This window comes from Diadema antillarum, unplaced genomic scaffold (assembly GCF_040938485.1).
Source record: "Diadema antillarum isolate AM-2024a unplaced genomic scaffold, OU_Dant_1.0 scf00000146, whole genome shotgun sequence".
Classification (NCBI taxonomy): domain Eukaryota; kingdom Metazoa; phylum Echinodermata; class Echinoidea; order Diadematoida; family Diadematidae; genus Diadema; species Diadema antillarum.
Genome location: NW_027271035.1, coordinates 2,773,518 through 2,790,856, shown reverse-complemented (window position 1 = coordinate 2,790,856; position 17,339 = coordinate 2,773,518). Strand labels below are relative to the sequence as shown.

Here is a 17,339-nt window from a genome sequence, read left to right as displayed (position 1 = left end):
CAGGGCCTACAGGAATAGGATCTCAGTTTGTTTCAATGGGCGCCATGCCCCTCTGCCCCCCCCCCCCTCCCCCCCCCCCCCAAAAAAAAAAAAAAAAAATCAATGATAATAATAAATAAATGAAAAAAATAAATGAATAGATAAATAAATAAGATCAAATCTGACTCCCAGAGTCCTGAAATTAGAGAAATTCTCTCTGTAGCCCTCATTACTCAAGACAATCCCCCGCGATTTGAGCCTTGCAGCTCGCCATGCTTCACGCTCATTGAACATCATTTTAGATCTTAAATTCATATGAAATTTCGAATGCGATTATATAGATCCATCCATATACCATGCATGCGCATTGATGAAAGGCAATTAACAACATGGCGGCAGCTTTGGAGAATGCGAATCTGCTCAACAGAGCACTTACGACGACCCAGAAGTTGCGCATTGGTGTGACAAAAACCTTCAATCACCTCAAAGATGGAATCAAAGTGTCAAAAGAGGAAGGTGGTGCCTACAAAGCTTTTCTATCCCAGCTGCAGGAAGATCTCTTCATCATTCACGAAAGCTTTGTGTAAGTTTGGTCCTCGTCTAGTGTTCCGTTTTACAGACACATCATAGATATAAGTATATGGGACTGTTAATTACGATAGTTCTTGTGTGTTGACCTCTACGTGGTACGCCACGCCATTCACACGATGATGACCAGCGGCAGTAACAATATTGAAGTCTGTTAAGTGTTACGGGCACCTTCGCTTTGTTATTCGATTCTGGGATATGGGTATTCGAATTCTTCTTCATCTTTTAATTTTCAAGTTAATAGACGACAGCTTATCACGAAGATGATATTAGTGTAAATTTGGTTAGCAGCGCGCAGCGCAGCCTAATTAACTGCGACAGCCGGCAGCCGCCACACGAAGTTTTCGCATTCAGATCTTATAATGTTGTACAAAACGGGTGCCGTTCCGGCGCTATATTTCCTTAATTTTTCAACAAAAACTACTAGAATACTTACATGGGTCGATTATACCTAAATGATTCCAGTCGGCGACTGTTTGATGCATTTCAGTGCTTATGATGCAGAAAATGTCTTATATTTAACATATATTATAAGGCAAATATCTTCAGCTCACCGATGCTCACTAAAACTCACAATCACTTGCACATGCTCACAGCTAACTACGACCAGCAGCCCCATACGCATAGCGTAATGGGGCTGCGCACTGTAACATTCAGGATCATGACGGAGTAGTGTAGCGGACAAATATCAATTTAAAATCGAAAAATTTCTTCTTGAAGACTTTACCAGTGAAGTTGAAGTATTGACAACAGGGTTCATGCAACGTTTAGTTCTGCAAATACCTGTAGTCCCTTTCTGTTCGAATTGATGACTTAATATGACTCGATCCAGAGGAACCTGGGAGAGCTACACTGAATTGACTGCCAGCGCATGCGCACATATCACATGCGCACAAACCCAAATCCATTGACTGGATAAGATGTCTGTGTGCGCATGTGCTGGCCTTATACTTAAGTACTGTAAAAGTGGATATTTTCGTGTGACTAATTTTTCGCGCTTGGCCGGGTCGTAAGAGTTTCGCGTGGTTTTAATTCCGCGGAATCAAGACATCACGCACAGGCACATATGGCAAGCAAAAATATTCGCGTGCTTTTATTTCTGCGCTAGTTTCTGGTTGCGCGAAATGCGCGAAAATTTGAACACCGCAAAAATTTCCACTTTTACAGTATACATGTATACTTACAATGTACGTATGTATACTTATACGTATGTATACTTAAGTGACTATTTTTTACTGATTTTGACAGACAAAAGGGAAATACTGTAAAAGTGGATATTTTCGCGCGACTAATTTTTCGCGCTTGGCCTGGTAAGAAGAGTTTCACATGTTTTTAATTCCGCGGAATCAAGACATCACGCACAAAAATATTTGCGTACTTTTATTTTCGCGCTAGTTTTTGATTGTGCGAAATGCGCGAAAATTACAATACCGTGAAAATTTCCACTTTTACAGTATACCTTCAATTGCAACTATCACTTTAATAATCCTTTGAGCTATGCTCATTATTATACTATAGGCCCAAGTTGCAGACTTCGCCCGATGCGTGAGAAAAATGGGTGCCATGCGTGAGATCATAAGATGGCCCCTAAATGCTTGAGTCTCACGCAGAATAGGTGAGACTTGGTAGCTCTGGGTGAAATCTGAATGCATGGATGGCTCAAGTCTTGACCTTGTAATAGCATTTCTAGTATTGTATTTGTAGGTGTACATACTGGACGCATGGTAGGGAAAAAGGTTGAATTTCATGAATTTACAGGCCCATTTTATAGAATTGATGATAGATTAGATACACAGGCCTATTTCGTGGATGAGTGAGAATTGGATATTCTCACTGTTGTGCCAGTGGGTGGGTTTAAACAGTTTCAAAGTTAAACTCCTGCATCACAAGTCCATTTTAAGAGGAATTCAAAGTTTATTTGATGAAAATCGGATTTGGAATGACTGAAACATCCAAAAACAAAGTAAAACAAAGCGATCGTATTAAAGTGTGGGTCCCACACTTATTAGAGTCGCTCTGTTTTGGATATCTCAGCCATTTCAAAACCAAATTTTCATCAAGTAAATGTTGAATCCCTCATGGAATTACATGCTCTTTCATATTTCATAGGAGGTTTCTCATTATCTCACCAAAAAATGTTAGAAACCTGAAATTACGTCTCAGCCAAAACTATACGATCCCTTTAACACTCGTGCAATTTTCAGTGATCCCCTCTGTCCTGTGCATCATTTGTATATTTTCTTAATATGTCAACAAACCCTCTATTGTTTGTGAGCCTCTGCTTGCCAGAGTATGTATCCACAATATTATGACAGATCCTTTGTGATATGAGACAAAAGCCAGACAGCATTAATAATCTGTTACAATTAAATTCTCTCATGTGGCTTGTCAACAGACACAGCCTGGGCACCCGATCACTTGACTTCTGAGACAGCTGCTGTAATGTTTTGCCTATTTTGATTGACATCACATCTGATATATATGGAAGTTGTAGTAATCTGGTCTCAACATAACAGAATTAACTGTAACTTCATTGCTATACATGCGTTAAGGAGCAGAGGTTTTGAATTTCTCCCCTCTCCGATGTCTCTCCAATAAATTTTTGAAGCATCCTTTGTTTTAAACTGTCTAATTCTGTATCTTAGGCTAAATACCTGACTGCTCATTGTGTGAAAATTAGTGTCAGTGCTACTACTCGCTCAACGACTTGCTTAAAGTGAAACATTTGAGTTTGACACCTTTGATTAAAACACAAACACAATGTTGTGTGACATGTGCGTGCATTTTCAGTAATAATCGTTTAATTCCTTCAAGATGGTATCAATTAGCTGTAATGAACAGAATATCTGTGTAGTGGTTTCAATGCACTTGCATTATAATGTGAAACGAGTAGGTTTTTTATATAGCCCTAAACATCAAAATACCTACATGTGCAAGATCTCATACTATAGACCTACATGTGTTTGGTTTTGAAGCACTATAGCTTCCAAAATGAGAAGAAAAGATGATTTACTGGGTTATACAATGAGTCAGGTTCATTGCTATGTCATAAAACAACTACTTTATTAGGCATACTGAAGCTTCTTTCTCCAGAAAAAAAAAAAAAAAAAAAATGTGCTTGAGTTACTTACAGCTGTTTCACTTTTTCCACAGGGAGCTGGAGAGATTGACAATGACTGTGAGAAGGCAGAAGGAGGTGGAAGCCATCGGCAACACAGGGGCCCTTAGCATGGATCCAGTCACAGACAAGACACCACTCTACCCTAAAGCTCTGGAGACATACAAATGGGCTACGAGGGTAAGGCTGCTTTGTCTGCCCTTGATGCAGGTCTACAGCTCCACACAATTGATAGCATGATATTCTATAAATTGCATCGCCTAATTGCTCTCTGCTGAAACTGTGATGCAAGATGTACAGTATTTACAGAAATGTGACAGCAAATTGTATGCACACTAGTGTGAAAATTATGCATTGCATGGAAAAAGAAAAATGTTATGGACTGAAGGATGTCAACTGAAACAATGACTCTCATTGAATGACATTCTTCCATAAGAATTGCCTCACAGCCTAACTGCCATATTGATCATCAAGACCTTTTTTGTTTCCAGTTTGGTAATAACTGATGGGAAAGAAAGTTAATATTGTAATCGCTTAAAAAGATTAAACAAAATTACAGCGTGATCTGCACTACGAATTGGTTTATTCATAATACTAGTACCTCAGTATGATGAAATTTTTCAAGCTGTAATGAATACATGTATTTGAATTAGTACACATTTGATTGGACTTGTGGTTTCAACACAGTAGTATAAAGAATTATGATTATATTCCTTTCCACAGCTGAAGGAGCACTCGGCCCATGTGCAGAGCATCCTGTCTAATAACTCCACCAAGCGTTCTTACGGTAGTGGGGGTACCTCAGCCAAGAGGAGAAAGCTTCCTCTCACCCATCTGAATGTATCACCACAGTGAGTAAAAAGACAAAAGTCTAGATAAAATTGAGTTGTCCTTCCTACGTGTCAATGCAGCTGATTTATATGGGTATACCTATGTAGCATGAAGCTAGTCCCATAGCTAGCACAAATACATGTTGAGTGTGTACCATGTAAATTATTTCTTGGATCGTGGATGAGTGTGTTCCTGACAAGAATGTTATCATCATTATCAAGTTATCATTATATTCTGATCTTTGTCGTGATCACTTTATGAATTTGTATTATATCTTCATCTTAGCATACTATTACAAAGCACTGTTATATGATGTAGTAATATAAAGTAGTATGTAATCATTTAGTGATGAATGATGTGGCTTTTTAGCTCACCTGAGCCGAAGGCTCAAGTGAGCTATTGCGATCGTTATTCGTCCAGCGTCCGTCGTGTGTCGTCCGTCGTGTGTAAACTTTTTATATTTTCATCGTCTTCTTGAAAACCGCAAGACCGATTTTCACCAAACTTGGCAGGTAGCATCCCTAGGGGGTTACGATCTCAGCATTTTTAAATGGGCACCATGCCCCACCCAGGGGGCCCCAACCCCCCAAAATTAAGGAATCTTTAAAAATCTTCTTCTCTTGAACCAGAAGTGATGGAGCTAAGTTAATACTATGAGTTAGTACATTGATGACTGTAGTTTCAAGTTTGTTCATGGCGGAATCAGGGGTGCCCCCCTTGGGACCCAGGGGAGGGGGATGAGGAGGGGTCCGAATGGGGCCTAAATTGTACATTTTCATCTTCTTCTTGAGAACCCCATAACTGATTGTCACCAAACTTGGCAGGTAGTATGCCTAGGGGGTTAGGATCTCTATTTGTTAGAATGGGCACCATGCCCCACCCAGGGGGCCCCCATAGGGCCCAAACCCCCATAATTAAAGAATCTTTAAAAAATCATCTTCTCTAGAACCAGAAGTGATAGAGCTAAGATAATACTATGAGTTATTACATTGATGACTGTAGTTTCAAGTTTGTTCATGGCGGAATAAGGGGTGCACCCTTGGGACCCAGCGAGGGTAGTGGGGAGGGGTCCTAATGGGGCCTAAATTGTACATTTTCATCTTCTTCTTGAGAATCCAGTGACCGATTTTCACCAAACTTGGCAGGTAGTATCTCTAGGGGCATAGGATCTCAATTTGTTCAAATGGGCACCGAGTCCCACCTGGAGGGCCCCAAGGGCCCCAAACCTCCCAAAATTAAGGAATCTTCTCTAGAATCAGAATGGATAGAGCCAGAGTTAGTACATTAATTACCGTAGTTTCAAGTTTGTTCATAGCAGATCCAGGGGTGCCCCTCTTGGGGTTAGGGGGAGGGGTGGGGAGGGCCAAATGGGGGCCTAAATTGTACATTTTCATCTTCTTCTTGAAAACCTAATGATGGATTTTCACAAAACTTGGCAGGTAGCATCCCTAGGGGGTTAGGATCTCATTTTATTAAAATGGGCACCATACCCCACCCCGGGGGCCCCAGGGTTTCCTTCAATCCCCCCAAATTTAAGAATCTTTAAAAATGTATGCCCTTATTGTACATTTTCATCTTCTACTTGAGAATGCCTGGTCAAATTTTTGTAGAGCAGTGAATAATTAAGATTAGTGACTGCATGAAAGGTGAACTTGCGATACTCAGGTGAGCGCTAGACCCTCGGGTCTCTTGTTTAGTAAAATGTTCATGTGATTTTTTTTTTGATTTTTTTTTTGTGCTAATGACTATTTTTTTTGATTTTTTTTTTGTCTGCTAAACCCTTCAAATTTCAGAGTGGTCGACAACCTAATATTGAACTTGAGCCGTCAACATAAAATCACCAAGATACAGATGAATCCAACAGTTCTCAAGGTACCGTACCTTTCTAATCCAGGAGAAATAACTTTCAGTTTAATAGGATCAATTCTATGAAACTGTAAGGAGAGAGCCACAGTTTTAATGCATACTGTTACACTTTCTACTTAATATTGTATGCAGCTCAAAATTAATTTCATTCTGTACTGTAAGCCAACCACATTGTTTGCAGCGGCACAAGTTTTTAAGCACATTCATACTTTGCTTTTTCAAAATTGTATTGTAAGTATACTAATGTAAAAAGTGGAAATTTTGGCGGTGTGGAAATTTTTGTGCCTTACGCTGGACGAAAATAAAAGCACATTAATATTTTTTCATGCAATGTGTTCCAGTAATTGATGTTCTGAATCCGCAGAATGAAAAATATGCGAAATTCATCTTACTCGGCTGAGTGCGAAAATTACTTATGCGAAAATATCCAATTTTTTCAGTACTCTCTTCCATTTCTTTCTTTATCAAGTTTGTTGCCTATTGAAAAAAAAAAAAAGCGAAAATCTCCTAGCAATATGCACACATTGGTAAATAAATGCATGTGAACTTGTTACCAATCCCACTTTGACATCGTAACAACCTTCAAATCTGAACTAAAGACCAATTTCTCCAGCAACTTTAAGTTTGTGAATGATATGTGACACATTTTTGGAGCCTGGTGCTTTTGAATGTTTCTACAGATAAATGGCACTATGTAATGATGTTTCATCATCAGACATTTGCCTTCATAGATTACTGTACATTTTGTCAATACTCTTAGTTGTTATATGTGTAGTCAAAGCTTATCAAGGTATTATTCCTTGTTTCTTCACTCTCTCATTCATAGCATATATCCATATCTGTTCACTAATTTCGTCTTTCTGTAGGTTTCAGTTAGTAGAACCCTCCAAGCCATCGTAGTTCTCAGGAGCCTGCTAATCGAGAGAGTCCTAGTTCGTGCTCACCATGAGAATATTCTTAATGATGATGGAACGGTAAGGAGACCTGCACCAAGTTCTGTATCTGTTAAGTTCTGTATCTGTTGTTTCCTCACACTGTTATTACATTCTAGGACATTGTTAGTATAGAATTAAGCAAATGGGATCATAGGTTTGTCATGGGCATGTGATTGTGCTAAATCATGAAAGGCTTATGTGTATCTGATAACTTTAACTTAATAGACTTGAATTTGGGTATCTTGAAATTGTTGGTGTGTAATCTTGTAGGTAGGTAAGAGAGAATGACATATGCAGGGAATAATTTTCCTGGTATCGCATTGAAATTTGCTATGCATGCTTTATACCACTCCTACACAAACTACGTTGTTTGTTTGTTTGTTTGTTTTTCTTGTGTGTGTGTGTGTGTGTGTAGGAGTTTCTTCCATTGAAGTGTACAGGATACCATTTGAAATACTCTTCATTCACTGAAATTGCAGTCAAATTCGAGTTAGAAAATTTTCCACTGATATGTGTTGTATTAGTATGTAATGCGTATCATGAAGAAACTAAAATATGGCTTCAGTCACAAGGTCCACTTGAAGTTGTGAAAGTAGTGAGCACTTATGTTCCATCTTGTCAGTGTTTGTTACTTGCTATCATAAGTTCAGTCTTTGTTCTACATGAGGGGCTCTGTGTGAATGATATTAAGAACTGATGATTATGCAATTTTATTTATATTGATCTCCTCTTTGACACTTATATTTCTACTATCATGCAGTCTGAATAAATGTAGGATCCAAGTATTCATAAACACGATGTCTCATTGTGATTGGCACTAACATTTGATTGCATTTGGATGTACTTGTTTCTGTTTCTTTATATTTCTTGCAGGTGGATCTGTGGACCCCGTCAAAGTATGAGGTTTTTCGAAAGGTAAGAAATGTTGGTTGCTCTTGCAAGACTTACAACACCAAATGTTCAAAATCATCTGATGAGGCAATGTTTCTCAAATGTTTGTTAATTTCTTTTAGTGAATGAGGTAGATTCCTTTCTCTTCCTGCAATTCATATTTGGTCGTTGATGAAATATGATTTTATGCCTTTGTCTGTCATTTGAACTAATAGTGAGTCTTAATTAGCGTTAGAACATAGCATCACAACATAATAAAATGCTTAAAAACCTTTCTAAACATTTTGGGTTTGTGATTTTAGTAGTGAGAATCATGTGCTTGAACCCCAATTTAATGCAAAATTGTGTCAAAAAGTTGCTGGAACAAAATAACAACTATTTGCCAAATTATTCATGCTAATGGGGCCTAGTAAGGCCAAGGAAAAAAATATTTTGGTTTCCGGTAACCCGACCGACCCGACCAAAAGGTGCCGACCCGGAAAATTTTATCCTCATAGATGCGCTGCAACCATCGTTCGGCCCCCTGTACTCATTGTTCGGCCCCACATGTCTGTGCATCAACATGCGCGACGTACCGCGCCGTGCACTCGCCCTGCCTATGTGAATGTATTAGCGTGCGTAGTGTACTGTAGTACATCACACTACGAGAGCGCGGTACTATCCATGTACTCACACGCTGTGCAAGAGATTCAACGCATTCACAGCACGTTGCAATCGAACACTGGTGATACAGCAAATTCTGGCACGGGTGGCATGCAAAATATAAATATCGCGTAAACGCTCAAGTTATCTCAGAAACGGCTGCAATCATGGTTGTATGTGTACTTGCTGTATAGATTCAATGCAGATAAACGGACTAGTAACTTCAAAACTTGGAATGAAACGAGTCTATATGTGTTGCTATGCAACTTTACTTACCTGTTACTTACCCGTTGAACTGCTTGTGCGAGTTGACCCAGGAGGGTTCGACAATGATTTCAGGGGTCCGGTGACGTGGCCCACTGTTGTGCTCTTCGGAACACGTGTGGAGATAGTTGCATAGTTTGAATTTCGCACTTGATATGCGCCATTTTTTATTCATGAATTTCAGTGAATTTTTATTTGTAGGAGTGGTTGATTTATGGAACCCTGTCGAATCAAGGGCCACTTGCGTTACTGCAAGCAATTTACTGTGAAGTACCGTATAGCGTACCCGATACATTTTTTACACAATGCAATGCATGTGTGTACGGTATAAAATGCATTTAGATGACTGTGTGTGCATTGCAATATTGTGCGACTTGCATACATTCCTGTAACGTATGCTGCAGAGCTAGGTCTACTTATACGATACGGTACATGTATGAAAGATATGATACGTACCACACAGACATACATAAACATACATGGTACGCTCCGTAATTTTTCTATGGTACACACACATTACACACGTACACGTTCACATTGAAAGAGAAACCAAATTTTTCTATAGAAAGGGTAAAAATTTTTCGAAGAATAAAATTTTTCCCCTATCTTCCGACCCACTGTTCTTGAGGTCATGTTACTGGAAACCAACATATTATTTACTTTGGCCTAATGAAGATATACTTATGATTACCATAGATTATGTGCATGTCCATGCAACCTGTACGTATGCTGTGTAATAATGCTGCATACTCCTAACCTCTGTGCTGTTCGTACCATCATGACTGTTGCCTTCCAGATCACAGAACATGCCACAGCAGCGATGCTCCGGTACTACCTCCCTACACTCCAAGAACTCTCCTTCCGATCTTTTATGGTAAGATAAAGATTTGTTTGCAAGTGACCACATTACATAAATGTTACTGTTCAACAGATCAGAGACCTATAAGGAGCAGTAATTTTCAAATGTAAGTTATCATCACCGCCGGGGCTACATTTTCAAAAGTGGGAGGGGGGCCCACTTTCGGGTTTCGTGAGCAAACAAGCAAAAAATACAAAGGTCTTCACCACAAAAACAAAGCCTTACCGCACTCACAGTTCAAGGTTTCTATCTATTTCTTTGTAGTGCCACTTCCGCACTTCCGGGTGTAAAAAGTGGGGGGGGGGGGGGGGGGGGGAGCAGGATAGGTTCTCCCCCCCGATCATTGTGGAACTTTTAGTTTATATGTGTCCATTCGTAGAGAAGGAAACACTCATACCAGTACATGGTTCAAGCTATCCATAAATGTATTATATAACAGTTTTGAACAACAACAAAAAGGTCACAAATTGAGTGCTGTTACTTTGTTTTTATTGTATGAAAAGATAGTGTGGATTGGACATCATGGAATACGTAGTTACTGTATTGTTTTCCCTATCCTTTTTGTTTGTTTTATTGGTATATTATTGATTACTCATGTAATTATTGTGTTAAATCCATTGTTTTTTCCCCTATATTATATTTGCTTTTATCTCAACAGCACTGGCTGAGCAGCTACTCCAAGCTTTTCTTCACGCCTTGCCGACTGTGTGGTAAATACCTTAAAGACAACCTGCCACCAACCTGGCGATGCTTTCGGACATTAGAAACCTACCATGAATGTTGCCGACCCTGAGGTCATCACACTGAAATGTGCATGTCAAGTCTTGATGTAGTTGTGGTAGTTGATATTTATTCTAAAGAAAACAAAGATCCATGTTTTAGTGATTCATTCCACAAATTTCTGTGATCAAATTTATGTGCAAAATTACAATGAAATCATAAAGAGTTGCTGTTAGCCTTGCAGTGGTATGCAGAAAAACACCAGAAAGTTTGAGATCATTTCAGACGAGGGTTCTTATTTAGTATTTTATAGACAAAGAATGGTTTGCTTTTGTCCAGAAGTTGGTGCTCAACACATGCCCTGTAATGTCTCCATTCACATAGAAAAACAAAAGTTTCCATGTGGGTGGGCATTTCACTCATCTTATCTGTAACTAGCTTGTTTAGTCTTGTTTCAGTCTGCTGATAATTAATTTATTCATGATATACCCTTTCCCTCATCAGGAGAAATGGGTTTGCACAGCCAACTGCGCTGTGGAGGTACAGTGTACTCTCCATCATCAGAGGGACTGCTGTAAATTTCCCAGTACAAAACTTTATCATGTTGGGTATATGTAAAGAATGCATTCTAAATGTTAATGAAAATGGAAAAAATTTTGGAATATGCACCTTCCGAAGTGGAATTGTTGGCATCACTATATCTGTCATGTTGGTGTTTTTGTTTTGTTTTGTTTTGTTTGCTTTTTTAATGCGACTGTATTACTGGCGCATTACTGTATGGGAGGTTTCAGAAATCTCTTCCACTCCACAAGCCATTTAAGAAGGTGCTGAAATTACAAAGACAGCTGTTGTGAGAAGGGTGCTGTGACATATCCTATACTGTAAAACGAGGAATGTTCATGTGCATTTTAATTTTGCGAATTTCGCGAGAGCCAAGATTCGCGAAATTAAAATGCACATGAAAGTTCTTGTCTACACTATACACATTGAATGTTAGAGGCAACTCGGGAAAATTTCATGCTGCGAAAAAGGCCGTCGGCTCCAATTCGTAAAAAATTTCATGCCCCGAAAATATTGTGTTTTACAAGTAAATGGGGTTGGAATAAGAGTGAAGAGGTTCTTGACACAAATGCTGATAAGACATTGATGCTGTATGATGTAATATGCACTCACAGAGTTACAGACATACCGGTAGCTGCCTTTATGCAACCAGGCATTTGGCTTAACTTGCCGAGCTTTTTCATCGGTATTCAATTACCCATCCAAACTTGACCTCTGTGTAGATTTATTATAGCAATCCCACTCAGGCGTAGCAATGTGCCACAGTGCAACAGGAACACCATGGTGACTCAATAGAGATGAGGGGGATTAAGTTAATCTCTATTCCTTGACAATTAGTTTCCAGACATTTCTGCCTGTGCAAAAAAAAAAAAAAAAAAAAATCACTTCAGTGTGTAAGCCAATCAGTAAAGAGAGCACCTGAGAATGAGAGATGATTTGAATGGTGTGACCTGATGAGTTGACACACAGTTCAGCTGAACTTCAGTAGGCTTGTTACCTCAGCTTCTGTTCTAGCAGGCTGAGCAGATGTGCTTGTCATTATCTTAAAATGGCCTACCTCACACAGTGACTGATACATTTGTTATTAAAGACCCTCTCTGTGGTTATACTCTTAAATTCATGGTATATGGTCGCACCACATGCTCCTGGTAATTTTGTCATATTGCCTGTATGTTTTAAAGGCGGCGGTTTTTAATGCAAGACTGTCAAACTTGTCCGTAACAACACAGAAATTAGTTCTATGTAAATGTGTGTTTGATATGACAATAGCAACTGTGTTTAACATGTACTTCTACACTCTGAATATTATGAAGGTGGCAAGGGCTTCAAGTCACCTGCTTGCCTTGAACGTGCAGGGATATTGTTTTGTTTGTTTGTTTGTTTTTTGTTCCAGCCATGGTGCAAATTACCTTTCATCCATGCAGATAATCATGTCAGTCATTGTTGTGTCTCATCTGTTAAAGATGTTTGTAAATACATGTTTCTGTAAATAAAGAATGTAAAAGTGTTCATTATTTAGAAATGAGAGCTCTTCTTTGTTTTAAGAAGTTATCATAGGTTCATTTCCAAAAGGATATTTCTCATGACACACATTTTTTTTCTTTTTTTTTTACTCTGGTCTAAGACATACAGTGTAGTTCCACGTGAGATTTGAGAATGTACATTGTGGAATATCAGGTGGGCAATATGGTTGCGCCATTTGTTGATACTGTAGAGTTTGATAGTATGTTAAGTGTTGTAGTTCAGTAAGTCCATTATGGTGCACATGTAAATGGTATAATCAGTCATACCAGTATGAACTGATGTGTGTCTAAACTGTGTGTGAAGGTATGAGTTCTCTGTCATGTATTATGTCATGCTGTGTAAGACTGACTTATGATGTGACCCAAGTGTGTGTGTGTGTGTGTGTGTGTGTGTTTATCCACCCCTTTAATACTGATCCCAGGCATGCTCTTGGATTGAGATCTTGTCAGCTGTACTATATTACATGATATACATGACAATACTGTGTTCACAAGCACACTCATGAACGAACAGGCACACACACATGCTAGCAAGCACATTTGCACATCCTGCAGATTCCATCCGCCTTTGCCAACACTTTAACGACACATGAAAACTGATCTAGCGCCTTGAACACTTGATTTGAGTCCAGGTTTGAGTGTTTCTGTGAATGACAGATCTGTCACCATGCCAAGATATGTGTATGAAGAGTGTTTTGAAAGGATGCCATAGAATCAAATGAAGTACGAACCAACATGCCCTCATTAACATTCTCTCTATTCATCTTTCCATCACATTCTACCAAGTGGCTGACATATCACCATAACAGAAGAATTACATGGAAGTATTTCAATCAGTATGTGCCATAGTAAAACATGATTTTTTTTTTTATTATTATTATTGAATATAGAGTTCTTGACTTACAGTATTCCAGGAAAAATAGGAGAGCAATAGAAGAGAAATTAGAATACAGGAAGAAGTCCACCTTTCACAAGTTTTCATATTTTCAATGATTGCATATCCCAACAATCATTAGAAGTGGCACAAATGACTTCATTAAATACAGACGACTTTTTACACACAGTATGACAAAAATATGTACAGAACTTAATTTCATGTAGCTTCCATGACATGGTATTCAGAGTCTTGAATTACCATGAAGAGTATAAAAAGGTTGTCCTATCTATACAACCATTAAAACAACTTGACTGAAAGTCCCTACATGGAAATGCGGGGGTGAGGGGGGATTGAAGAGGGTCAAGGACTGGAAGATATCTTTTTCGCACCTACACTACTTTGTTGCATGTGAAAAATAAAGTAGCAATGGGTGATTTCACCAAAAGTGAGCTCCAGCATCAATAACAGTTTCTGTTCCTGTTATCTGCTAATCACAAATAGATATCCTGCTTTATTGTGTGAACGACAGCTGCACATACCAGTGATTTCTGGTGTTGCCAGCTCTGGATGGGAGCATATCATTGGGCAAACTTAATCTTGGCTTGTTGTTTTAGTCCAAGCACAGGCCTCTATGTGGCAAAGTTGAAACAGCTGACCAACATTAGGCAATTAATACTTCTCAAGGCACAAGGTAAAAAATAAAACACTTAAAACCTTGCTGGACTCTTTTAGAGGGACTGAGCAAAGCTGTCCGAGATACTCCTCATATTACAGTCTTTGTACTAGAGTCGCATATTCACATTAGACTGCAAGCACAGCTTCCTTCTCAAAATATACAATTTCTTTATTTCAATTGACAAAATTGTGTTAATTAACTGCTTTATGATATGATATATATTTTCTTTTGCAGTAGTTTATATAAAAATCCAATTTCTTGATGCACTCTGCTAAATAACTGCAGAACTGCTGATATACGTGTGCAACTTTGCGTTCACAGTGGACAGCAAAAGAAATCAGAGAGTTATTCTCTTTTTTTTATGAATATTTCTTAAATTTGCATATAATTTTCCTAGACCAATGCATAGAATACATTTCCTTAAGGATTCCACAATCATAAACATGATTTTCCTGTTCTCCAGAACATGGCTTGATATCGATTAATCCAATGAAAATCATGCAAACTTGATATGTAGATATGAGTATGACAAACACAGCATATTACCAGTAGCTTCATGCATGTGCTTCATGGTACAGTCCAATTTTCATTGTCTTTGAATTTCATCTAACTCTTTGCACTTTCATAAATTCCGTGGCCAAACGTTCCTGTCCGAGCTGTACAGTCAGAGGCATGGTGGGCAAATGCACGGTCACGAGCATCAAAAGATCGGAAAGTTTCCAGGTGGGGCAGCTTGTTGCTGAAGCGCGTCATCTGCCAGAGGGGTGGGTCCTCCACCGGTGGGCAGAACTTTCTCAGCAGGGAAGCCCGGGTTTCGTAGATGCCTCGGTTCATGTTTTGCTGCAATGAATGGAATACAAGCAAGAAGTTGTGCTTATCTACCTTTAAAATATTTTTCTCCTTCCTTTTAAGATATAAACACAAAGTTAAATGAATTCAAAACTCATGTGATAAGAAGCAATTTAGCAAAGCAATGTATTAATTTTTTTTTTTTTTAGGGTTGAATCAACATTTAAAAAAAAAGAACTAGAGAACTAAATTCTTCTGGTTACAAAAATATCCAGTAAGCTAACCATTACTGGTAGTTCAATATGAAACACAGTTGTACAATGTTGATCAGATCAACAAGACTTTTTTTTTTAAACAGGAAACCATATATATATTTTTTTTTTCTCTAAAGCCGTTTCATCACATATTCAGCTAGGCTATGATGAACTTCATTTACAGTCCCAAAATGATAAATCTGCATGATGCAAACAAACTTACCTTTTCTTGATGTCTCTCCCTCTTTGCTAATTCCGTTTTTCTCCTTTCTTGAAGCCATCTGTCTTGGTACTTATGCTCCAAGAGATCAAACACTGGTGTTGAAGGTCTGTACAAAAAGAGATATGGGATAGATTTCATAACATATTGGTTATATCAGCTTGAAAAGTATATATGCATTAATTTTTACAGAAAATAAAATCATTACAGTAATACTTGATTCTATCTGAATATGATATGACAGAAGCAAGCATTAGACCCAAGCTACTGTGAACAAATTTGGAAGTAATAATGTATTAATCCGACAAAACATTTCATCAATGCACATGTCTTAAGTAAATACTTAACAAAATGCTTGTACTCATTTTGATTCTTTCTGTTGTTGTTGTTGTTTTGCAAAATCTTTGGGAGGATTTTCTAACAGCAACGTAATGTATGAAAAACAAAATTTTTTTTAAAATGACTACTTTGCAAAAGTTATGACAATGATCTGGCAAGCAACATACCTGGTAGAGATACCAAAAGTCATGGACGCTGGTATCCTCTTCACTTTGGACTTGCTCTTTTCCTCTTCAGATATTCTTCGCCTCACATCATGGGTTGCTCGGTATTGGGACTGGTCGCTGGCACGCACTAGCCCTGCCCCTACGCAGGCCTTGTTCAGAGCAATAAAGTCTCTCTCCGTGGGCTTCCTTTCGCTGTGTCCAATGGGCCCTAGAGGGGTCTTTGGGCTCCAGCCAGACAGGGCGTCTGAGGCTCCTCCATCCTTGGTGATGTTGGGACGTCCATACATGAAGTCTGCAGGTGGGAGGTTATAACCTCGCTCCAGAGACTTCCCCAGCTGAGACTAAAGTTTATGAGAAACGTAATGTGAACAGTACTGAGTGATTTAGAGACTGTGTCTATTGCAGGTATTTCAGTTTTTACATCTCGTAGACTAGACTAGAGAGGATTCTGTAGAGTTTAAATTTGAAACATGATGTACAGAAACACACACAGGAACTGTAATGTAGGTGTAACATCAGTGTGAACAAAGGTCAAGCTTCAACACAAGTACCAGGTAAGCATGGTATTGGTAAAGCGATTTGTAACTGTGTTAGGGAGGTACGCTAATCATTTGGCAGCTTCCCCAATAGACAACCTACTCAATAGATTCCTAAGTGCGTTAGGATTCTAATATCTGTTAGACAATCTACTTCTGTTCTGATTATAGAGTTTTAACTGGAGGTGTGTCGCCAAGAGTGGTCAAACCCCCCCTTTTTTCTTTTTCTTTTTTGTTTTTTGTTTTTTTTTTGTTTTGTTTTTGTTTTGTTTCGATTAGCATGGAGGTCTAGATACCACGGCACGTTATAAAGAATGAATTAGTTGGCAAACCCGTTTTGAGTATAACAGAAAGACATAACTAACTGTTAGATTGATAGAAGTAGAACACTCGTGACTCAGTACAGACTGTATAAACTAACCAGTGACAGTACTGTTAGAGTCTACTAACGTTAGATCTCTAAAAAACGTTAGAACCCTAGCCTAACGTTAGACCGTCTAAACTCTAACTTGTTATCTTCTTATTATTATTAAGTAGAATAATCTGACTCGGGCCCGTCGGGGAAAACATTTTCTAACAGTAACACCAGTAATGTCACTAACTTTTTTAGACTTAGAATCTAGAATCTTCTTACCTTTTTCAAAAGTGGGTTGTCAAACTCAACTGCTCCGGCGCTCATGATTTTGTCGTCTTGAAGTGATCTT

The 17,339-nt window shown here is 38.7% G+C and overlaps 2 protein-coding genes across 2 annotated transcripts; one reads left to right on the top strand and one right to left on the bottom strand.

Annotated features, from left to right (window-relative positions):
• The first annotated feature begins 368 nt into the window (after window positions 1-368).
• On the top strand, window positions 369-10,949 carry LOC139721609 (mediator of RNA polymerase II transcription subunit 27-like). The gene is made up of 8 exons (XM_071632940.1): window positions 369-562; window positions 3,721-3,865; window positions 4,409-4,536; window positions 6,310-6,388; window positions 7,249-7,356; window positions 8,191-8,232; window positions 9,911-9,988; window positions 10,632-10,949. The coding sequence occupies exons 1-8, from the start codon at window positions 369-371 to the stop codon at window positions 10,764-10,766; spliced, it is 909 nt and encodes a 302-aa protein (XP_071489041.1). The 3' UTR covers window positions 10,767-10,949.
• A 3,987-nt stretch (window positions 10,950-14,936) lies between these two features.
• Window positions 14,937-17,314, bottom strand: LOC139721650 (cilia- and flagella-associated protein 77-like). The gene is made up of 4 exons (XM_071632980.1): window positions 17,270-17,314; window positions 16,100-16,440; window positions 15,597-15,702; window positions 14,937-15,170 (listed from the first exon to the last, which is right to left on the bottom strand). The coding sequence occupies exons 1-4, from the start codon at window positions 17,312-17,314 to the stop codon at window positions 14,937-14,939; spliced, it is 726 nt and encodes a 241-aa protein (XP_071489081.1).
• Between the last annotated feature and the right edge of the window lie 25 nt (window positions 17,315-17,339).